The 24242-nt window shown below is 41.7% G+C and overlaps 2 protein-coding genes across 46 annotated transcripts in view; one reads left to right on the top strand and one right to left on the bottom strand.

Moving 5' to 3' along the window:
- LOC126946324 (cytochrome c oxidase subunit 7B, mitochondrial) overlaps positions 1–24242 on the bottom strand; it is a 1159743-nt gene that overhangs the window by 98298 nt on the left and 1037203 nt on the right. The window contains exon 1 of one of the 38 annotated variants that reach the window (XM_050776468.1): positions 5404–5407. The exons of the other annotated variants lie outside the window; for them this stretch is intronic. The gene's annotated coding sequence lies outside the window, so the exon portion shown is untranslated. Of the gene's footprint in view, positions 1–5403; positions 5408–24242 lie in introns of those variants that run through there. 38 annotated transcript variants of the gene reach the window in all.
- ATRX (ATRX chromatin remodeler) overlaps positions 18560–24242 on the top strand; it is a 283723-nt gene continuing 278040 nt past the window's right edge. For 5 of the 8 annotated variants that reach the window (XM_050776280.1, XM_050776277.1, XM_050776276.1 and 2 more), the window contains exon 1: positions 18594–18847. In XM_050776280.1, the coding sequence (XP_050632237.1) occupies positions 18828–18847 (20 nt within the window). In that variant the 5' untranslated portion in view covers positions 18594–18827. Of the gene's footprint in view, positions 18848–19392; positions 19425–24242 lie in introns of those variants that run through there. The other 3 variants (XM_050776271.1, XM_050776279.1, XM_050776273.1) reach the window with 3 other exon arrangements.

The following is a 24242-nucleotide window of genomic DNA, read 5'->3' as shown; positions in this document are numbered from 1 at the left end:
CTAAAAATAGAAAAAAATTAGCCGGGCGCAGTGGCGGGCGCCTGTAGTCCCAGATACTCAGGAGGCTGAGGCCGGAAAATGGCGTGAACCCGGGAGGCGGAGCTTGCAGTGAGCCGAGATTGCGCCACTGCACTCCAGCCTGGGTGACAGAGCGAGACTCCGTCTCAAAAAAAAAAAAAAAAAAAAAAAAAAAAGAATTAGATTAAAAAAAAAAAAAAAGCAAATATTATTACATTTTTGTTTCGTAACTACTCTTTAATTTCTTATATAATTTATAGACATACATAAAACAATAATCATAAATCTATATTCATGGGCTTCCAATGCATAAAGGCATAAATCATGACAATGACAATATAAAGGGGGAAGGACAGAGCTGCATAGGATCACAATTTGTATATACTACTGAAGTTACATTGCTATCAATTCAAACTAGACTGTTACAAATTTAACATATTTATGGTAATTGCCAGGATAATCATGAAAAAAATTAAAAATATACAGAAAGACATTTATTGCATGTTTGCAGAAAAGGAAATAAGAAGGAAATCAAAATGGCACATTACAAAAGAATTACTTAAACACAAAAGTGGGCAGTAATAGAGGAAATGAAGAACAAATTACACATAAGACACATAGTAAATAGGCTGGGCACGGTGGCTCACGCCTGTAATCCCAGCACTTTAGGATGCCAAGGCGGACAGATCACTTGAGGTCAGGAGTTCAAGACCAGCGTGGCCAACACGGTGAAACCCCACCTCTACTAATAATACACAAATTAGCTGGGCATGGTGGTGTGCGCCTGTAATCCTAGCTACTCAGAAGGCTGAGGCAGAAGAATTGCTTGAACCTGGGAGGCTGAGTTTGCAGTGAGCCAAGATCATATCACTGCATTCGAGCCTGGGCAACAGAGTGAAACTGTGTCTCAAAAAAATATAAAAGACATATAGTAAACAAATAGCAAAACGGCAGAAGTCAGCCATTCCTTAACAGTTATTACTTTTAATGTGAGTGGATTAAACTTCCCAATTAAAAGGCAGAGAATAATAAAAGAGATTTAAAAAGCAAAACCCCAATCAAACTATATGCTGTCAACAAGAGACACTTTTGATGGAAAGACACAAGTAGATTGAAAATGAAAGAATAAAAAAAATTCCATGCAAACAGTAATCAAAAGAGAGTGGGGTAGCTATACTAATATCAGACAACATAGACTTGAAGTCAAAAATTGTTATAAGAGACAAAGGATACTATATATTGAAAAAAGGACAATTAATCAAGAGAATATAATAGTTATAAACATAGACACACTTACCAATATTGCCCCAAAATATGCAAATCAAACATTGATAGAATAGAAGGGAGAGCTAGATCATTCTACAATAATAATTGGAGACTTCAATATCCCATTTTTGATAATGAATACAACCAGAAAGGTAAATAAGGTGATAGAAGGCTTGAACCACACTATGAGCCAACTAGACTGACAAATATATGCAACACTATGAGCCAACTAGACTGACAAACATATACAAATATATACCGACAAATATATACAGAACACTTCAACCAACCTGAGCAAAATTCACATTTTTGTCAGGTGCCCATGGAACATTCTCCAAGTTAGACCATACGTTAAGCCATAAACAAGACTTAATAAATTTGAAAAGATTGAAATCATGTGAAGTATCTTCTCTGATCAGAATGGAATAAAATGCGTGTAATCCCAGCACTTTGGGAGGCTGAGACGGGTGGATCACTTGAGGTCAGGAGTTCGAGACCAGCCTGGCCAACATGATGAAACCTCCATCTCTACTAAAAATACAAAAACTAGCCGGGCGTGGTGGCAATTGCCTGTAGTCCCAGGTACTTGGGAGGCTGAGGCAGGAGAATCGCTTTAACCTGGGAGGCAGGGGTTGCAGTGAGTCAAGATCATGCCACTGCACTCCAGCCTGAGTGACAGAGCAAGACCCTGTCACACACACACACACACACACAAAAGATTTCAAAACAATGACCCAACTTTACAGCTTAAGGAACTAGAAAAGAAGAGCAAAATTCAATAGCATATTAAAAGGTTACAAGGCCGGGCTCGGTGGCTCACACCTGTAATCCCAGCACTTTGGGAGACCAAGGTGGGTGGATCACCTGAGGTCAGGAGTTCAAGACCAGCCTGACCAATTTGGTGAAACCCTGTCTCTACTAAAAAAAAAAAATACAAAAATTAGCCAGGTGTGGTGGCGTGTGCCTATAGTCCCAGATACTTGGAAGGCTGAGGCAGGAGAATTGCTTCAACCTAGGAGGCAGAGGTTGCAGTGAGCTGACATTGTGCCACTGCACTCCAGCCTGGGCGACAGAGCGACACTCTGTCGCAAAAAAAAAAAAAAAAAAAAAAAAAAAAAAAAAAGACTACACACCATAACCAAGTGGGATTTATCCCAGGAATGCAAAAGTGATACAAAAAGAAATCAATGTGATGCAACATGTTAATAGAATGAAGGAAAAGAAACTACACGATCATCTCAATAGATGCAGAACAAAATCCAATACGTTTCATGATTAAAAAAAAAAACAAAAAATACTTAGGGAAGTAGGAATAGAAGGGAATCTCCTCAACCTGATAAAAGACATTTATAAAAATTCCACAACTGCCAGGCGCAGTGGCTCATGCCTGTAATCCCAGCACTTTGGGAGGCCGAGGCGGGTGGATCACGAGGTCAGCAGTTTGAGACCAGCCTGACCAACATGGTGAAACCCCATCTCTACTAAAAATACAAAAAAAAAAAAAAAAAATTAGCTGAGTGTGGTAGTGGGTGCCTGTAATCCCAGAGACTTGGGAGGCTGAGGCAGGAGAATCGCTAAAAACCAGAAGGCGGAGGTTGCCGTGAGCCGAGATTGCGCCACTGCACTGTAGCCTGGGCAATAAGAGCAAAACTCCGTCTCAAAAAAATAAAAAATAAAAAAAAGAAATCCTACAAGTACTACAAGGCTACAGTAACCGAAACAGCATGGTACTGGTACCAAAACACATATATAGACCAATGGAACAGAACAGAGGTTATCAGAAATAACACCACACATCTACAACCATCTGATCTTTGACAAACCTGACAAAAGCAAGCAATGGGAAAGGATTCCCTATTTAATAAATGGTGTTGGGAAAACTGGTTAGCCATATGCAGAAAACTGAAACTGGACCCCCTCTTTACACCTTATACAAAAATTAACTCAAGATGGATTAAAGACTTAAATGTAAGACCTAAAACCATAAAAACCCTAGAAGAAAGCCTAGGCAATACCATTCAGGACATAGGCATGGGCAAAGACTTCATGACTAAAAAGCAATGGCAACAGAAGCCAAAATTGACAAATGGGATCTAATCAAACTAAAGAGCTTCTGCACAGCAAAAGAAACTATCATGGGAGTGAACAGGCAACCTAGAAAATGGGAGAAAATTTTGCAACCTATCCATCTGACAAAGGGCTGATAACCCATATCTACAAAGAACTTAAACAAATTTACAAGAAAAAAACAACCCTATCAAAAAGTGGTGGAAGGATATGAACAGACACTCCTCAAAAGAAGAAATTTATGCGGCCAACAAACATATAAAAAAACTCATCATCACTGGTCATTAGAGAAATGCAAATCAAAACCACAATGAGATACCATCTCATGCCAGTTAGAATGGCAATCATTAAGAAGTCAGGAAACAACAGATGCTGGAGAGGATGTGGAGAAATAGAAACACTTTTACACTGCTGGTGGGAGTGTAAATTAGTTCAACCATTATGGAAGACAGTGTGGAGATTCCTCAAGGATCTAGAATTAGAAATACCATTTGACGCAGCAATTTCACTACTGGGTATATACCCAAAGGATTATAAATCATTCTACTATAATGACACATACACACATATGTTTATTGCGGTGCTATTCACAACAGCAAAGACTTGGAACCAACCCAAATGCCCATTAATGATAGACTGAATAAAGAAAATGTGGCACATATACACCATGGAATACTATGCAGCCATAAAAAAAGATGAGTTCATATCCTTTGCAGGGATATGGATGAAGCTAGAAACCATCATTTTCAGCAAACTAACACAGGAACAGAAAACCAAACACCGCATGTTCTCGCTCATAAGTGGGAGTTGAACAATGAGAACACACGGACACAGGGAGGAGAACATCACACACTGGGGCCTGTCAGGGGGCGGAGGACTAGGGGAGGGATAGCATTAGGAGAAATACCTAATGTAGATGAATGGTTGATGGGTGCAGCAAACCACCATGGCAAGTGTATACCTATGTAACAAACCTGCAGATTTCGCACATGTACTCCAGAACTTAAAGTATATATTTAAAAAAAATCCTACTACTAAGATTTTGAGGTAGAAAGCTCAGAAAGCCTAACTATTGTATTGAAATCTAGGAAAGTACCTTTTAAAATAATATTGAGCTAAGATTTGTGTGGATATAATTGCTATCTGGATTCACATATGCTGGCAGAAAATAGCCCTGTTACTGCTTACAATGATTCAAATTATTTCATTTCTCTCATCATCTTTATAATATATTCTCATTATAGGAAATCTGGAAAAATGGAAAGTACAATGCAGGAAAAAATTACTCAGACATATCACCCGAAGATATCTTTACACTGTTGGATGTGTCCTCCAGGCCTTTTTTTCTCTTATAACACATCATCTGACTTGCTTTCTTCTTCTGAACATAACCTTGATTTTGGTAATCTGAAAAATGAAGCATTATTGTAATAACTTAGTATATGTTAATGACATTTATAATTTAAATACATACTTTTCTTGATGTTCCCACAAACTAGAAAATGTCTTATTTTGTCATAGATAGCTTCTTAAAATTCCTTATCTTGTTTTCTTCTTCAGTATGTCTATTGAGGTTTTTACTTCACTCTATTTGTAATTAGGATTTCTGTCTGGTTCATTTTCAAATATGCCTGATCTTTTATTTTCCTTTTAGTAACTCTTTGAAAGATTACACAATTTGGAGAGTAAACACCTTAAATATAAGATTTCCTTAAGTTTAGAATATTTAAGAACTATTGCATTATTAATTGAACTTTCACTGGTTTATGAACAGGAAACATCTGGTTTGGGGCTATCAGATTAAGCTTGTTTGATTTACTGTTAAAGACTGTGGTCAAGCATGGTGGCTCACACCTGTAATCCCTGTACTTTGGGAGGCTGAGATGAGAGGATTGCTTGAGTCCAGGAGTTTGAGACTAGCGTAGGCAACACAGTGAGACACCTTATTTATTTATTTATTTATTTATTTATTTATTTATTTATTTATTTAAGATTGAGTCCTGCTCTGTCACCCAGGCTGGAGTGCAGTGATGCGATCTCGGTTTACTGCAACCCCCGCCTCCCGGGTTCAAGTGATTCTTCCAACTCAGTCTCCCGAGTAGCTGAGATTACAGGCGCTCACCACCACGCCCTGCTAAATTTTTTTGTATTTTTAGTAGAGATGGGATTTCACCGTGTTGGAAAGGCTGGTCTGGAACTCCTGACCTCAAGTGATCCGCCCGCCTCGGCTTCCCAAAGTACTGGGATTACAGGTGTGAGCCACCGCAACCGGCTTGCCCTCTCTATTAAACAACAACAACAACAACAACAACAACAAAAACAAAAAAAACACTGGTGTGGTGGTGAGTGTCTGTTGTCCCAGCTACTTGGCAGGCTGAGGCAGGAGGATTGCTTGAACAAAGTTCAGTAAGCTGTGCTTGCATCACTGTACTCCAGCCTGGGCAACAGAGTGAGACTGTCTCAAAAAAAATTGCATTAGTATGGTTCATTTGTTATAATTGATATGTTTTTTTTTTTTTATTTTGACTTCTTTATTTTGTGATGCCATAAGTGAAGTGACACTTCAGCAAAAGTGATAATAATTTTCATAAATAACATATTAGTGATTAGGAATATTTCTACTCTCTTATTTTCCCACAATGTTTTTTATTATTATTATTATTATACTTTAAGTTCTAGGGTACATGTGCATAACGTGCAGGTTTGTTACATATGTATACTTGTGCCATGTTGCTGTGCTGCACCCATCAACTCGTCAGCACCCATCAACTCGTCATTTACATCAGGTATAACTCCCAATGCAATCCCTCCCTCCTCCCCCCTCCCCATGATAGGCCCCGGTATGTGATGTTCCCCTTCCCGAGTCCAAGTGATCTCATTGTTCAGTTCCCACCTATGAGTGAGAACATGCGGTGTTTGGTTTTCTGTTCTTGTGATAGTTTGCTAAGAATGATGGTTTCCAGTTGCATCCATGTCCCTACAAAGGACACAAACTCATCCTTTTTTATGGCTGCATAGTATTCCATGGTGTATATGTGCCACATTTTCTTAATCCAGTCTGTCACTGATGGACATTTGGGTTGATTAAAGTTCACAGTTTATGTAAGAGTTCACAGTACATGAGAGTTTTTGTAGTACATTCTACGGGTTTTGACAAATGTATAATGACATATATTCACCATTCTAGTATCAAACAGAATAGTTTCACCGCCCAAAAATTCCCTGTGGTCTACTAATGTATCACTTTCCCTCCTTGCCATGTCCCCTTGACCCCTGGAAATCACTAATCATTTTACTGGTTCCATAGTATTGGTTTTTCTAAAATGTTATACAATTTGGAATCATACAGTATGTTGCCTTTTTAGACTGTCCTTTTTTTTTCACCTCAGCCTCTCAAGTGGCTGGGACCACAGGCATGCACCACCACACCTGGATAATTTTTGTATTTTTTTGTAGAGACAGGGTTTCTCCATGTTGCCCGGTGTGGTCTTGAACTCCTGGGCTCAAGCAATCCCTTCTGCCTCGGCCTCCCAAAGCGTTGGGATTACAGGTGTGAGCCACTGTTCTGGAACTAGGTTGGCTTCCTTATCTTAGCAATATACATCTAAGGTTCCTCCATGTCTTTTCATGACTTGATAGCTCATTTATTTTTATTACCAAATAATATTCCATTGTATGGATGTACCACAGTTTATCCATTCATATATTGAAGGACATCTTGGTTGGTTCCAAGTTTTGGCAGTTGTTAATAAAGCTACTATAAACATTCACTTCAGGGTTTTGTGTAGATGTAAAAATTTCAACTCATGTAACCAAGGAATGCAATGGTGGGATAAATGATAAGGGTATGTTTAGTGGCTGGGTGCAGTGGCTCATGCATGTAATCCCAGCACTTGGGAGATCAAGGCAGGTGGATCACTTGAGCTCAGGAGTTCAAGACCAGCATGGCCAACATGGTGAAAGCCTGTCTCTACTAAAGAAAAAAACAAAACAAAACAAACAAACAAAAAAGATAGTACGTTTAGCATTGTAAGAATTGGCCAAACGTCTTTTCAAAGTGGCTGTACTATTTTTCATTTCATGCAGCAATGAATGAGAGCTCCTGTTCCTCTACATCTTGTCAGCATTTTGTATTATCACTGTTGTGGATTTTAGCCATTCTAATAGGTATGCAGTGGTATCATATTGTTGTTTTAATTCACAATTCCTTTTTATTTTTTTGAGGATGAGTCTCCCTCTTTCTCCCAGGCTGAAGTGCAGTGGCACGATCTTGGCTCACCACAACATCTGCCTCCCAGGTTCAAGCTATTCTCCTGCCTTAGCTTCCGGAGTACATGGGATTACAGGTACGCGCTACCACGCCCGGCTAATTTTTGTATTTTTAGTAGAGATGGAATTTCACCATTTTTGGCAGGCTGGTCTCAAACTCCCGACCTCAAGTGATCCGCTCATCTCGATCTCCCAAAGTGCTGGGATTACAGGCGTGAGTCCCGCGCCCGGCCAAGTTTTTCACTCTGTCACCCAGGCTGGAGTGCAGTGGCGTGATCTCGGCTCACTGCAACTTCCCCCACCCGGGTTCAAGCGATTCTCCTGCCTCAGCCTCCTGAGTAGCTGGGATTACAGGCGCCCGCCACCATGCCCAGCTAATTTTTCTATTTTTAGTAGAGATGGGGTTTTACCATGTTGGTCAGGCTGGCTCGAACCCCTGACCTCGTGATCCGCTCATCTCGGTCTCCCAAAGTGCTGGAATTACAGGCGTGAGCCACTGCATCTGGCCCCAAGTTTTCCATTTGAATAAAATCCAACATCAATTTTTTTCTCTTATGGATCATACTTTTTGTGTTATACCTAAGAAGTCATTGTCAAACCCAAGGTCATCTAGATTTTCTCCTGTGCTGTCTTCTAGGGATTTTATAGCTTTGTGTTTTAAATTTAGGTCTATGATCCATTTTGAATTAATTTTTGTGAAAAGTGTAAAGTCTATGTTTAGAGTCTTTTTTTATTTTTTATTTTTTCGTTTCTTTGTCAGAAATCAGTTGACTAGATTCCTGTGGGTCTATTTCTGGTCTCTCTATTCTATTCCTTTGATCTATTTGTCTATTCTTTCACCAATAACATTTGAATTTTTAAATTACATTCATGTTTTGAATAGGATATACACTAAGATGTTATCAACTATAAAAGGTAAAAAAGAATATATAGTGAAAAGTTTCCCTCCTGCCCTCGTCCCCACCTACCAGATTATCTTCTTTAGGCAACTACTATTATCAAATTTAATTTTCATTCTTTCAGAGTTATTTTACCTTTTATCTTCTCTCTCTATCTCTTATCTAACACAGATATTAAAATACTATGCACAGTGTTATGCAACTTGCTTTTTTAGTTTAACAATATAACTAGGAAATCATCCCATATCTGTACATCTAGACCTGCCTCTTTAAAAATTTTTTTTATTGTGGTTAAAAAATATGCAACATTAAATTTACCTCTTAAATATTTAAAAAATTGTCTATAAATTTACGATGTATAAGTACAATTTTGTTACATGCATAGATTGCATAGTGGTGAAGTCAGGGCTTTTATAATGTCCATCACCCAAATAATGTACATTATACCCTTTTCTTTTTCTTTTCCTTTTTTTTTTGTTGAGACATGGTCTTGCTCTTTTGCCCATGTTGGAGTGCAGTGGTGCCTTCTCAGCTCATTGCAACCTCTGCTTCCTGAATTCAAGCAATTCTTTCACCTCAGCCTCCTGAATGCTGGGACTACAGGTGTGTGCCACCACACCTGGCTAATTTTTGTATATTTTAGTACAGACACAGTTTCGTCATGTTGGCCAGGCTTGTCTCGTACTCCTGGCCTCAAATGATCCTCCCACCTCAGCCTCCCAAAGTGCTGGGATTGCAGGTATGAGCCACCAAGCCTGGTGAAAAGCTTTATTTTTATTTTATTTTATTTTTTTTTGAGACAGGGTCTCACTCTATCACCCAGGCTACAGTGCAGTGGTGCAATCTCAGCTCACTGCAACCTCTGTCTCACAGGTTCAAGAGATTCTCCTGCCTCAGCCTCCCGACTAGCTGGGACTAGAGATGTTTGCCAACACCCTTTTCCCCACTTATTTTTGTATTTTTAATAGAGATGGGGTTTCACCATGTTGTACAGGCTGTTCTCGAACTCCTGGCTTCAAGTGATCCGCCTGCCTGGGCCTCCGGAAGTGCTGGGATTATAGGTGTGAGTCACCATGCCTGGCCTCATTATATCTATTTTTAAGTATACAGCCTAGTGCTGTTAAGTATTCTCACATTGTTGCACAACAGATCTGTAGAATCTTTTTATGTTGCAAAACTGAAACTCTGTATCCACTAAACACTAAATCCTCTCCCTCAAACTTTGTTAACCACCTTTCTACTTTTTGTTTCTATGATTTTGACTACATTAGATACTTCAAGTGGAATCATACACTATTTATCCTTTTGTGACTGGTTTATCTTGCTTAACATAGTATCCTTAGGGTATCACCCGTGTTAAAAAAAAAAAAAAAAAAAAAAAAAGAAGAAAGATATCCTTCTTTTTTAAGGTTGCATACAATTCCAATGTATGTATACACCACGTTTTCTTTATCCATTCATCTTTCAATGGACATTTGGATTGAATCTACCTCTTGGCTATGGTAAATAATGGTACAGGTGGGTCAGGGGTGGTGGATCATGCCTGTAATCCCAGCACGTTGGGAGACTGAGGCGGACGGATCACTTGAGGTCAGGAGTTCAAGACCAGCCTGGCCAACATGGCAAAACTCCATCTCTACTAAAAAATACAAAAATTAGCCGGGTGTGGTGGTGTACGCCTGTAATCTCAGCTACTTGGGAGGCTGAGACAGGAGAATAGCTTGAACCTGGGAGGCAGATGTTGCAGTGAGCTGAGATCATGCCACTGCACTCTATCCTGGGCGACAAAGTGAGATTCTGTCTCAAAATAAATAAATAAATAATAATGCTACAGTGAACATGGGTGTGCAGATATCTTTCTAATATACAAATTTGAATTGTTTTGGATATACACCCAGAAATAGGATTACGGAATCACATGATAATTCCATTTTTAACCTTTTTTTTTTTTTTTTGAGACGGAGTCTCGCTCTGTCGCCCAGGCTGGAGTGCAATGGCCGGATCTCAGCTCACTGCAAGCTCCGCCTCCCGGGTTCACGCCATTCTCCTGCCTCAGCCTCCCGAGTAGCTGGGATTACAGGCACCTGCCACCACGCCCAGCTAGTTTTTTGTATTTTTTAGTAGAGACGGGGTTTCACCGTGTTAGCCAGGATGGTCTCGATCTCCTGACCTCGTGATTCGCCCGTCTCGGCCTCCCAAAGTGCTGGGATTACATGCTTGAGCCACCGCGCCCGGCCCCATTTTTAACTTTTTTTTTTTTTTTTTTTTTTTTTGAGACGGAGTCTCGCTCTGTCACCCAGGCTGGAGTGCAGTGGCCGGATCTCAGCTCACTGCAAGCTCCGCCTCCTGGGTTCACGCCATTCTCCTGCCTCAGCCTCCGGAGTAGCTGGGACTACAGGCGCCCACCACCTCACCCGGCTAGTTTTTTTGTATTTTTTAGTAGAGACGGGGTTTCACCGTGTTAGCCAGGATGGTCTCGATCTCCTGACCTCGTGATCCGCCCGTCTCGACCTCCCAAAGTGCTGGGATTACAGGCTTGAGCCACCGCGCCCGGCCCATTTTTAACTTTTTAAAGAATCTCCATACTTTTTTCCATAATGGCTGGACCATTTTACACTCCCACTAACAGTGCACATGGATTCTACTTTCTCCTCCATTTTGCTGACATTTGCTATTTTCTGTTCTTTTGTTAGCATCCATCCTAAAGGGTGAGCAGTGATATCTGACTGTGTTTTTTTATTTTGAGACGGAGTCTCTCTCTGTTGCCCAGGCCGGAGTGCAATTTTTCGAATTTTTAGTAGAGACGGGGTTTCACCCTGTTAGCCAGGATGGTCTCGATCTCCTGACCTCGTGATCCGCCCACCTTGGCCTCCCAAAGTGCTGGGATTACAGGCGTGAGCCACCGCGCCTAGCCTGATTGTGGTTTTAATTTGCATTTCTTTCTTTTTTTTCTTTTTTGTTTTGTTTTCTTTTTTTAAGACGGAGTCTCGCTCTGTCACCCAGGCTGGAGTGCAGTGGCGCGATCTCGGCTCACTGCAACCTCTGCCTACCGGGTTCATGCCATTCTCCTGCCTCAGCCTCTTGAGCAGCTGGGACCACAGGCGCCCACCACCACGCCCGGCTAATTTTTTGTATGTTTAGTAGAGACGGGCTTTCACCGTGCTAGCCACCCTGACCTCGTGATCCGCCCGCCTCCCCTCCCAAAGTGTTGAGATTATAGGCGGCAGCCACCGCACCCAGCTGCATTTCTTTTATGATTAGTGATGTTGACCATCTTTTCACATGCTTAATGGCCAATTTACATTTTCTTTAGAGAATTGTCCATTCAAGTCCTTTGCACGTTTTTGAATTTTTTTGTTTTTATTTTTAGAAGTCCCTTTTATATTCTGGATATTAACCCCTTAACAGATATATGACTTACAAATATTTTCTCCCATTTCATAGGTTGTCCCTTCACTCGGTTGATAGTTTCTTTTTATGTGAATAAGTTTTCAAGTTTGATACAGCCTCACTTGTCTTTTTATGCTTGTGTTGCTTGTGCTTTTGGTGTCATATCCAATAAATAATTGCCAAATATAATGTCCTGAAGCTTTTCTTCTATGTTTTCTTCCAGGAGTTTTATAGTTTTATGTCTTATGTTTAGTTTTTTAATCTGCTTTGAGTTAATTTTTGTATGTGGTGTCAGATAAGGGTCCAACTTCTTTCTTTTACATGTGGATATCTAGTACTTCTAACACCATTTATTGAAGAAACCATCCTTTCTCATTGTGTAGTTTTGGAATCCTTGTCGAAAATCATTTGACCACTGGGCAGGTGCAGTGGCTCATGCCTGTAATTCCAGCACTTTGAGAGACTGAGGTGGGTTGATCACATGAGCTCAGGAGTTCGAGGACAGCCTCGGCAACACGGTGAAAACCCATCTCTACAAAAAATACAGTAATTAGTCGGGCGAGGTGGCACACACCTGTGGTCCCAGCTACTTGAGAGGCTGAGGTGGGAGGATCACTTGAGCCCAGGAGGTGGAGGCTGCAGTGAGCCGTGATTGTGCCACTGCACTCCAGCCTGGGTGACAGACAGGGAGAGAGACCTTGTCTCAAGAAAAAAAAGAAAGAAAGAAAGAAAGGGCCGGGCGCGGTGGCTCAAGCCTGTAATCCCAGCACTTTGGGAGGCCGAGACGGGCGGATCACGAGGTCAGGAGATCGAGACCATCCTGGCTAACATGGTGAAACCCCGTCTCTGCTAAAAAATACAAAAAAAAAAAAAAAAAACTAGCCGGGCGAGGTGGCGGGCGCCTGTAGTCCCAGCTACTCGGGAGGCTGAGGCAGGAGAATGGCGTAAACCCGGGAGGCGGAGCTTGCAGTGAGCTGAGATCCGGCCACTGCACTCCAGCCTGGGCGACAGAGCGAGACTCCGTCTCCAAAAAAAAAAAAAAAGAAAGAAAGAAAGAAAGAATCAAATCATTTGGCCATATATGCATATATGCAAGGGTTTATTATTCTGTTTCATTGGTCTATATATCATTTTTAAGCCAATACCACACCATCTTGTTTACTAATCAGCAAATTTGTGGCCCCCAGCTTTGCTGTTTTTTTTTTTTTTTTTTTTTTTTTTTTTTAAGATTGTTTTAGCGTTTCAGTATTCTTTGAGATCCCATGTAAATTTTAGGATGAGCTTTTCTCTGCAAAGAATGCCACTGGGATTTTGACAGGGATTGCATTTAATCTGTAGATTCCTTTGAGTAGTATGGACATTTTTACAACATTAAGTCCTCTAATTCATCAGCATGGGCTATCCTTCTATTTATTTGTATCTTCTTTGATTTCTTTTAGCTATGTTTTGGAGTTTTTAGTGTGTGAGGCTTTTACCTCCTTGGTTAAGTTTATTTTAAACATTTTATCTTATTTGATACTATAGTAAATGGGATTGTTTTGTTTTCTTAATTTTCTTTTTTTTGACAGGGTCTTGCTCTGTCGCTCAGGCTGGAGTGCAGTGGCGCAATCTTGGCTCACTGTAACCTCTGCCTCCCGGGTTCAAGCGATTCTCCTGCTTCAGCCTCCCAAGTAGCTGGGACTGCAAGCACATGGCACCATGCCTGGCTAATTTTTGTATTATTAGTAGAGACGGGGTTTCACCATGTTGGCCAGGCTGGTCTTGAACCCCTGACCTCAGGTTATCCACCTGCCTCGGCCTCCCAAAGTGCTGGGATTACAGGTGTGGGCCACTACGCCTGGCCTTAATTTGCTTTTTGGATTGGTCATTGTTAGTACATAGAAATGCAACCAATTTTTGAAAAAAACTTGTGGAGCTATATGGTATTTCCTATGTGGATGTAACATAATTTATTTAACCAGTCTTCTGTTGAGGAGCATCTGGGTTGTTTCTAATTTATATATATATTTATTTATTTTGATAGAGACAGTGTCTTACTATGTTACCCAGGATGGTCTTGAACTCCTGGGCTCAAGCAATCCTCCCACCTCTGCCTCCCAAAGTGCTGGGAATATAGGCGTGAGCCCCCTTGGCTGGCCTGTTTTTTTTTTTTTTTCCCCCCGAGATAGGGTCTCACTATGTTGCTCAGGCTGGCCTTGAACTTCTGGGCTTAAGTAATCCTCCTACCTCAGCCTCCTGAGTAGTTGGAACTACAGACACACACCACTGTGCCCAGCTATCCAGTGTTTTGATGTTACAAATGATGCTGCAGTGAATAATCTTGTAGACATCTCATTTTGCCCCTGTGAAGTGTATCTGTTGGATAAATTGCTAGAAGTTAAATGGCTGGGTTAAATAATATATGTATTTTAAAATTTCATAAATATTGCTCAAGAATTATGATTATTACATAAAATAGGGGTTTTGAAGCTGTTTGTTTGTTTGCTTATTTATTTATTTATTTTGCGATGGAGTCTCAATCCGTTGCCCAGGCTGGAGTGCAGTGGCATAATCTCAAGTCACTGCAACCTCTGCCTTCTAGGCTCAAGCAATTCCTCCTCAGCCTCCCAAGTAGCTGGGATTACAGGCATGCACCACCACGCCCAGCTAATTTTTTTTTTTTTTTGTATTTTTGGTAGAGACAGGATTTTACTATGTTGGCCAGGTTGATCTCGAACTCCTGAGCTCAAGTGACCCACTCACCTTGGCCTCCCAAAGTGCTGGAATTACAGGCTTGAACCACCAAGCCCAGCCAAAGCTGTTTATTAAAAATTATGAGAGTAACTATTTTCTCAGCTGGTTTGCTCTCTTTCAGGTACTTTATCTTTTATTTCTTCCAAAACAAATAAGCATATTCACAAGTTACACATTTATGGTCAAGAGTCAGAGAAAGGTCTAGGTTGCTTTCTGTGGCAATTTGAAGAAAAATGTGAAGATGTGTACCAGTAAACTTCTTCTAAAATAGTTGATGGGAACCCATTGATAATAACTGAAAGCGATACACCAATATGTATATCAGTAAAACTTTGTTGGCCATCCTTTACTAACAAAGGAATTCTTTTTCTTTCTTTCTTTCTTTTTTTTTTTTTTTTTTTATTTGGAGAGATGTAGTTTCACTCTTGTTGCCCAGGCTGGAGGGCAGTGGTGCAATCTCGGTTCACTGCAACCTCCGCCTCCTGGATTCAACCAATTCTCCTGCCTCAGCCTCCTCAGTAGCTGGCATTACAGATGCCCACCACCACGCCTGGCTAATTTTTTATATTTTTAGTAGAGATGGGGTTTCGCCATGTTGGCCAGGCTGGTCTCGAACTCCTGACCTCAGGTGGTCCACCTGCCTCGGCCTCCCAAAGTGCTGGGATTACAGGCATGAGCCACTGCGCCTGGCCCCTTTTTCTTTTTTTTTAAGTACAAAAAAAAAAAAAAAAAAAAAAAAAAAAATTTTTTTTTTAGAGAGGAGGCCTCACTATTTTTCCCAGTTTGGTCTCGAACTACTGAGTTTAACCCATCCTCCCTTCTTGGCCTTCCAAAGTTACAGGATTACAGGCATGAGCCACCATGTCCAGCTCAGGAATTCTCTTATGCTTCACAAATATAGTGAGTTGTTATTCACAACATATTCACAAGTTGTTATTCACAACAATATTCACAAATGTTGTTCATTTTTAAAATGTGATTATTGCTGGGCATGGCGGCTCACGCCTGTAATTCAAGCACTGGGAGGTTATGGTGGGAGGATAGTTTGAGCTCTGGACTTTGAGACATGAGCCTGGGCAACATTTAAGACCTATTCTCTAAAAAAATAAAAACAAAAAGGTAGGATTAGCTGGGGTGTGGTGGCTTAGGCCTGCAGTTGTAGCTACTTGGGAGGCTGAGGTGGGAGGATTGCTTGAGTCTGGGAGGTCAAGGCTGCAGTGATCCATGATCACAACATTACGCTCCAGCTTGGGAGACCAAGTGAGGCCCTGTCTCAAAACAAAATTAAAATTAAAAAAATTTGTGATTGCCGGGCATGGTGGCTCATGACTGTAATCCCAGCGCTTTTGGACGCCGAGGCAGGTGGATTACCTGAGGTCAGGAGTTCAAAACCAGCTTGGCCAACATGGTGAAACCCCGTCTCTACTAAAAATAAGAAAATTAGTCAGGCGTGGTGGCGGGTGCCTGTAATCCCAGCTACTCGGGAGGCTGAGGCAGGAAAATCGCTTGAACCTGGGAGGTAGAGGTTGCAGTGAGCCGAGATCGTGCCACTGCGCTCCAGCCTGCAACCTGGGTGACAAGAGCGAGACTCCATCTCAAAAAAAAAAAAAAAAAAAAAAAAAAAATTGTAATTATAGTTTTATTATTAAAATGTTTCTTTTGTGAGATCTGTCATTTAAAGCTGTTTAGTGTTAAGAAGCCTCGTCAGCAACAGCTAGTTTCTACCTTAATAATTTCAATTCATTTAAAAATAATGTGAGGCAGGAGAATAGGGTCTGGAGGAAGGGAACCTAAGGCTGATTAAAGTTGACTTCCTAGAACTAAATCAAAAGGAAAACCCCAACTTGCCACACCTAAGTAACAAAAAGACTACTTCCTTTGCAAATCTTCTTCCTTTTCTGCTTGGCAGATGGAAAACTGAAAGTATCTCTGATTGGTTGCAGAACGCAGATGTTTGTAGAGGAGTGTAACTTTGTAACTTCACTTTAGCTTCTGATTGGTTGCTTTCCACAACCAATTAGATGCTTGCATAGGGTGTGACCCTTGTAACTTCACTTTAGCCTCCGAGTGCAGGCCACTACTTCATTTACATAGGGTGTACACCAAGTAACCAATGGGAAACCTCTAGAGGGTATTTAAATCCCGGAAAATTCTGTGATGGGGGTCTTGAGCCCCTGCGTTCTGGCAGCTCCTGCACTCTTGTGGAGTGTACTTTCATTTTCAACATATCTCTGCTTTTGTTGCTTCATTCTTTCCTTGCTTTGTGCATTTTGTCCAATTCTTTGTTCAAAACGCCAAGAACCTGGTAACATGTTGACTATTTACTATTTTTCTCATAATGAAGTCAGTTGGACAGCAAGCATATTTCTGTGCTGCCTTGTGATGGAGTACATCATTCAAATTCACTGCATTTACCATGGAGAGAAAAAATGGCTCCTGTAAATTGTATGTTGAAGTGATATTTAATGTGTACAAGACAAAATCAGTATAGCAGGTACAGAGGTCTGGTTTCTACAATTGCCAATTGAACTCAATTTGAAAGATATAATTGCAATGTGTTCAGGTGTCTGTTGATTAAACAGTTGCCTGAGGCCAGGCGCGGTGGCTCACCCCTGTAATTCCAGCACTTTGGGAGGTCGAGGTTGGAGGATGGCTTGAGCGCAGGTGTTTGAGACCAGCCTGGGCAACAAAGAGACCTCATCTATACCAATACATAAATACATAATTAGCTGGGCTTGATGGCGCGAGCCTGCAGTCCCAGCTACTTGAGAGGCGAGGTGGGAGGATTGCTCGAGCCTAGGAGGTCCAGGCTGCAGTGAACTGCGTCACGCCACTGCACTCCAGCCTGGGTGACAGAGCTAGACCCTGTCTCAGGAAAAAAAAAAAGTTGCCTGAGTCTATCAGATTTTCAAAGTGTTTCATTCAAAAAAGGCTCACCTCTTGCTATCCCAGTAGAAAGCAGCAACCCTATCACCTAACCCCAACAGGAGCTCTTGCATATTTCAAGAAAAATAAATAGAATGAACGAAAGCACGCATGGCAGAATAAGTTTGGAAATAAATTTCAAAGCGATTAGATTTTAGAAAACTTGTTTGTGATTAGCAGAGATTATCAATGTAAAATCAAATTATAGATCATAAAAGCTGGAAAGGCATTTAGAGATCATCCAGCCAAGCTTCCTCTGTAATGAGGAGGAAGCAGATCTAAATTGATTGCTTTGTGAGCTAAACATTACATCAAATTGGGGAAATGGCTCGTGTGTGTGTGTGTGTGTATTCTAAGAGACACTTTAGTTTATTCAATATGGAAAGAATTTTATGCGGCGTTCAAGTTGGTCTTATGTCATCTGCACACATATACATATATATATAAGTATCTTATACACATATACATTTGCGAGCATGTTGGTGTGCCAAATATTATGTATAAAACATCTAGGAAAGAAAAGAACTTGATGATAGCCTAGCATAGAGGAAAGAAAATACTTACATAGGATGACCATATAGATTAGTGGTTAAGAGTGTCTGGTGAATCTCGGCTCCACTACTATGGGACTTTGTGTCTCGGTTTCCTCATCTGGAAAATGTAGGTTTGTCTACCTCAGAGAGTGTAAAGATTAAATGAGATAACCTGGATAAAGGATTAGTGTAGTGCCAAGCATATAGTAAACTCTCAATAAATGTAAGTTGCTGTTATTGCTTCGTTAATATGTCTAAGAAAAAAGAGATTGGACCAAGACAGCATTTTCAAAATAAAGTCAAAATATGTCACTAGCACTTTCAGGTCAATTGGGACTAAATTGGACCCCCTGCGAAAAGGTGGAGGGGATCAAATGACGTCGACCGCCTTAGCAACAGGCCCCCAAAGAAGGTGAATTTCCGTAGCCAATAAAACTCTGTGCTTTGGAGGAGGTAGCCAATGGATGACGAAAAGAGAAAGAGGGAGGACGCGCCAATTCTCCTGCCTGAGCCTCGGCCCAACAAAATGGCGGCGGCAGCGGTGTCGCTTTGTTTCCGTGGCTCCTGCGGCGGTAGCAGTGGTAGCGGCCTTTGAGCTGTGGGGAGGTTCCAGCAGCAGCTACAGTGACGACTAAGACTCCAGTGCATTTCTATCGTAACCGGGCGCGGGGGAGCGCAGATCGGCGCCCAGCAATCGCAGAAGCCGACAAGGCGTTCAAGCGAAAACATGACCGCTGAGCCCATGAGGTAAAACGCAATCCCGTCTCATGGGCCCCAGCGGTCTGGGCCCAGGCACCGCCTGAGTCGGGTGTTTGGGAAGGCGTTCGCTTGGTGGGTTAGGCCTGTGTGTTGCTTAGCCGAAAGAGGCATCGTTTTCTCTTTAGGTGAGAAGGGTTTGGGGTATCGGCGCAAGGCTCCGACGGGGGTGGGGGTGGGGGTGGGGGTGGGGATGGGGGTGGGGGGAGGTGGGGGGGCGCGGCCTAGGGTATGGGGCGCTTCTTGCAATCTCCTCTAAACGGTGACGCTTGGTAGGGCTCCTCTGTTTATTCTTTGATGCCTGTGGTATTGAGACCTCGAAGTCGGAGGCGGTCTTTGGTATCCCGGTCATTTTTCCTAATCTTTGGGCCTAGAAACTGCGTGGGGAAGAAGCGGGGGGAGGGTGAGAAGAGGGGGAGGGGTGGGCGGGCGCGAGGATGTGAGATCCCAGGACGACTTAGAGGCGTTTAGGTTGCTGGAGACGGGAAGCACCCGGGCCCTGCGGGATTTTTTTCCTGCAGCCTCAGGAGACAAACCTTTTTTTGATTGGGATGTGGTGCCGTTCCAGGTATTTAGGTATCTTTTCTACTCCGTATCCTGAAGGGTATTATCCTTGGGTTTATTTCTAGGCGAGGGGAGACTTAACACAGGGTTTTGCTTCCAGAGGACCCTAGTGTACTACTTTTTGTGAAGTCCAACCTTAATGGGACCTCAAATGTTTCCCCTCTTTTTGGGCAGATTTCGAGGAGTAATTAGGCCCTATCTTTATTTACTTATTTATTCCATGAAAGATGAAGGGCAGGTTAACGTGGGCTGATGCGAAGTAAGATTTATTGCAAGGGAAACTGCCTGGCAGGCCTCCTCTTAACCAATCAAGCACGTTTATTAGGTTGAAGCTGTTTTTCTGTGTGCTTCTGATTTGCCTCTTGACGGGTCTCAAAATTTGGGTAGTCAATATGAAATGTATACACTTTTGCCCAGGTGGCTGGCTGGCGTTTCAGTTTGACATTTGAATTTTCATCCCACGATGTGAATTAAGTAATTTTTTTTTTTACTCGGAGATGTATCCTTGGCGTCCAGTGGCAAAATAAAATTACAAGGAGCATGGGTCAGAATTGCATTTCAAGTTGGCGAAATGTGCCTTTGAGTAACTCTTAGATTGGCATATGTTTTTAGAGCACTTTAGCTAGAATGTAGAAGTGGGCAATGAGCCTGTGATACGTATGTCTGTTTTTCTGCAGGAACAAGCAGTAGATAGATTATATTTTCTTTACCTTGGGGAAAGATACGCTTCAGTTCTTAGATTACAGATCTCTAGTTGTATACACGATTGTGGCCTAGGTTTCTGAATTTGTCAGTTGGCTCAATTACAATAAATCTTTATGTGTGGGGTATTAGGCATGTAAGTGGTACCCAGTGTAACTTGTTGGCCTATAATTACCAGGCACTCATGTTCATATGCATGGATGGTGTACCTTACAGTTAAATTATGACATCTGGATTTTACTAAGTTTCACAAAGTCTACATTTGAAACTATAGTTTGAAGTCGGATCTTCTCAGTTTCTTTACAATGAACAAATGACATATATAGAATTTCTGAATAGAATAATTTTACACGAGGGTCGGTTTTTCTTACTAGTCTTGAATTTTTGTAAATCTTGATGGTAAGAGTAATAATCATAACTAAGTTGAGTGCTTATTGTCGTTTTTTATAATCTTGATTAGTTCTCAAACCTATGGGGTAAGTACTTGGTTTTGCCCATTTTACCGATGAGGAGGAAACTGAGACGGAGAGAGATCAAGAACTTGACCAAAGTTATACAGCTTGTAATTGGTGGAGCTGGAATTGAACCCCATCTTGACTTCACAGCTTATGTTCTTAACCACAAGGCATTAATGCCCCCTGCAGCTGCCAGGTCTAACCTGATTATAACCATTTAAATTTAGCCCAAGTGTTACAATGAAAGAAGTTCATATTACCTACTCTCATTTGTTGCAGGTCTATGATTTTGTAACTGTTTATAATGTTACATCTTTTATGCCGAGATATACTACGTAGTGAGATAACTGAAACATTTAATGCTAGGAGAGTCTTAAGCTACATGAAAAACCTCTAGTAAAGAACTGCATATGTGAATGTAGGGAATTAATTAAAAAGTATGACACTCCCTGATGATTTACTGCGAAAGAGCTCCAAGTAGGTGTTCAGAACTGTCTCAGGCTAAAGTGTCATCGATCTCCTAAAGCATAATCATGGTTAAAGGAGAATCTGACAGGTAATGCTTGAGTTGAACCCACAGTACCAAATCCCTCTTGAGTCTTTTCTAATGTGAGGCAGAAATAATATGAGCATTATTGTTAATATTATTTTACACAGTAGTTCCAGATTTTCTCTTTATCAAATCTTTTGTCAAGCACTTAAAAAGCAGGAACAAAGACTAGTTCTAATTTTTACTTGTGTTTTTTAAAAAAAGTAATATTCTAGGATTCTGTGGTGGAAAAACGGCCAAAAGACAAGAGGAAGGAAAATAAACCAATGACCTGTCTAAAACGTACACTGACTAATCAGTGGCTCAGTCTTTAAAGGTTTTGTTATTTTTAAAGGATGTTTTTGGTTGTTTGTATTGTTTGAAATAAGATTGGCTTGATTCTGGCATTATAAAAGATAAGGTCTTTTATAATCACCAAGCCCATTAATACTTGGGTACCTGGGTATCACTGCTGATTATTTTTTAATTTTTTAATTTATTTTTTTGAGACAGAGTCTCACTTTGTTGCCTCGGCTACAGTGAAGTGGCATGATCTTGGTTTACTGCAGCCTCTGCCTCCCAGGTTCAAGTGATTCTCATGCCTCAGCCTCCCAAGTAACTGGGATTAACAGGTGTATGCCACCACGCCCAGCTAATTTTTGTATTTTTAGTAGAGAGGGAGTTTCACCATGTTGGCCAGACTGGTCTTGAACTCCTGGACTCAAGTGATCCACCTGTCTTGGCCTCCCAAAGTGCTGGGATTACAGGTGTGAGCCACCGCGCCCAGCTCTCTGCTGGTTATTCAGGGCCCAAGGGCTCTTCAGTTATCAGGTGATGTATGCTGCTAGGACTGGGTCCTTCCCTTCAAGGCAGCAGATTCCCTTCTGGCCCAGGATGTGTCTAGAATTGTCATCCCGGAGCTAGGGCCTGGAATGGAGGCCTCATGACTGATGAACTTTAATTTATTTTCTTTCTTTTTTTTTTTTGAGATGGAGTCTCACTCTGTTGCCCAGGCTGGAGTGCAGTGGCACCATCTTGGCTCGCTGCAACCTCTACCTCCTGGGTTCAAGTGATTCTCCTGCCTCAGCCTCCCAAATAGCTGGGATTACAGGCACATGCCACCACACCACGCCTGGCCAATTTTTGTATTTTTAGTAGAGACGGGGTTTCACCATGTTGGCCAGGCTGGTCTCAAACTCCTGACCTCAGGTGATCTGCCCGCCTCCGCCTCCCAAAGTGCTGGGATTATAGGTGTGAACCACTGCTTGGCCTTAATTTATTTGCATATAAAGATTTCAGTATTAGGAGATTTGGTGAAATTTGTCATTCTTTTTTTTTTTTTTTTTTTGTTTTTTGAGACGGAGTCTCGCTCTGTCGCCCAGGCTGGAGTGCAGTGGCGCGATCTCGGCTCACTGCAAGCTCCGCCTCCTGGGTTTACGCCATTCTCCTGCCTCAGCCTCCTGAGTAGCTGGGACTACAGGTGCCCGCCACCGCGCCCGGCTAATTTTTTGTATTTTTAGTAGAGACGGGGTTTCACTGTGGTCTTGATCTCCTGACCTTGTGATCCGCCCGCCTCGGCCTCCCAAAGTGCTGGGATTACAGGCGTGAGCCACCGCGCCCGGCCGAAATTTGTCATTCTAATCCTTATGGCAATTGATTACTTGAAAAGCTGACAGCTATATTGTTATTGGTCTTAAATATTTTTTTTTTTTTTTTTTTTGAGACGGAGTCTCGCTCTGTCGCCCAGGCTGGAGTGCAGTGGCCGGATCTCAGCTCACTGCAAGCTCTGCCTCCCGGGTTCGGGCCATTCTCCTGTCTCAGCCTCCTGAGTAGCTGGGACTACAGGCGCCGCCACCTCGCCCGGCTAGTTTTTTGTATTTTTTAGTAGAGACGGGGTTTCACCGTGTTAGCCAGGATGGTCTCGATCTCCTGACCTAGTGATCCCCCCGTCTCGGCCTCCCAAAGTGCTGGGATTACAGGCTTGAGCCACCGCGCCCAGCCGGTCTTAAATATAAAAAGGCAGAAGTTATCTAAATTGAGAGATTTTGAATGTCTTAGAAAGTATCTGTTAAGGTGGTAGTTAACGAGACGAGCAGTTACATTGTAACCTAATTGTTGAAAAATGTTATCTGTGAAATACTTGCATTTCCACTATGTGAAAAGCATGAAACCAGGCCCTTGGAGGGGGAGGAGATGCAAATTTTATGAAGGGTTTTAAAAAAGCATTTAAATATCAATTGCTTGGTTATGTAATGGGTTGGGGTGGAAAGAAAGACATTTGTGACCTTAATTTTTATCAGGCTCGGTTTTATTATTGGCAACCCTTGGCGTAGTTGACCATGAGCTGTCAGTTATATATTGTATTTCTAGAGATAAGATAAAGGTAGTACTTTAATATTTCTTTTAAGTATTGATGTAGGTGTGTGAAATAATTGTTTCATAAATAACTGTATGTGTCTTTTTCACTTTTGGGGTCCGAATAAACTTATGGGTTGGGTGATAGGATACAGGCAATTCTTGAATTTACGTGAAGTGCTTTCCCCCAGACAGTGAATTTTTTTTGGGTATCATAAACTATTTAAATAGTTGAAGCCAGTGAAAATTGATGCGTAGATCTTCCTTTAGAAATGTTGAATATAACAGGGCAGTGAAAGGAATGTCTAAGCAGTCTCTCTAATTTTATCCTAATGCTTGTCTTGTGATCTGCTTGGAAGCTGACATGCAAGATGTTTAACTTCTATCTATAAAATAGGAGTAAGCTCAAATGGGAGTAAAAGGGAGTAAATATCAATATTTATCAATAATGGATATTGATAAAGTCTAAAGGTATTCTGAAGGAGGTAACATGTTTGTAACAATGGTTCTTTTTTTTTTTTGAGAGGGAGTTTTGCTGTGTTGCCCAGGCTGAAGTGCAGTGGCACGATCTCGGCTCACTGCAAGCTCTGCTTCCCAGGTTCATGCCATTCTCCTGCCTCAGCCTCCCAAGTAACTGGGACTACAGGCGCCAGCCACCATGCCCAGCTAATTTTTTGTATTTTTTGATAGAGATGGAGTTTCACCGTGTTAACCAGGATGGTCTCTATCTCCTGACCTCGTGATCTTTGTGATCCGCCCACCTCGGCCTCCCAAAGTGCTG

This window comes from Macaca thibetana, chromosome X, assembly GCF_024542745.1.
Source record: "Macaca thibetana thibetana isolate TM-01 chromosome X, ASM2454274v1, whole genome shotgun sequence".
Taxonomy (NCBI): Eukaryota; Metazoa; Chordata; class Mammalia; order Primates; family Cercopithecidae; genus Macaca; species Macaca thibetana.
The sequence above is the reverse complement of the archived record's forward strand: the minus strand, read 5'-3'. Positions and strand labels throughout refer to the sequence as shown.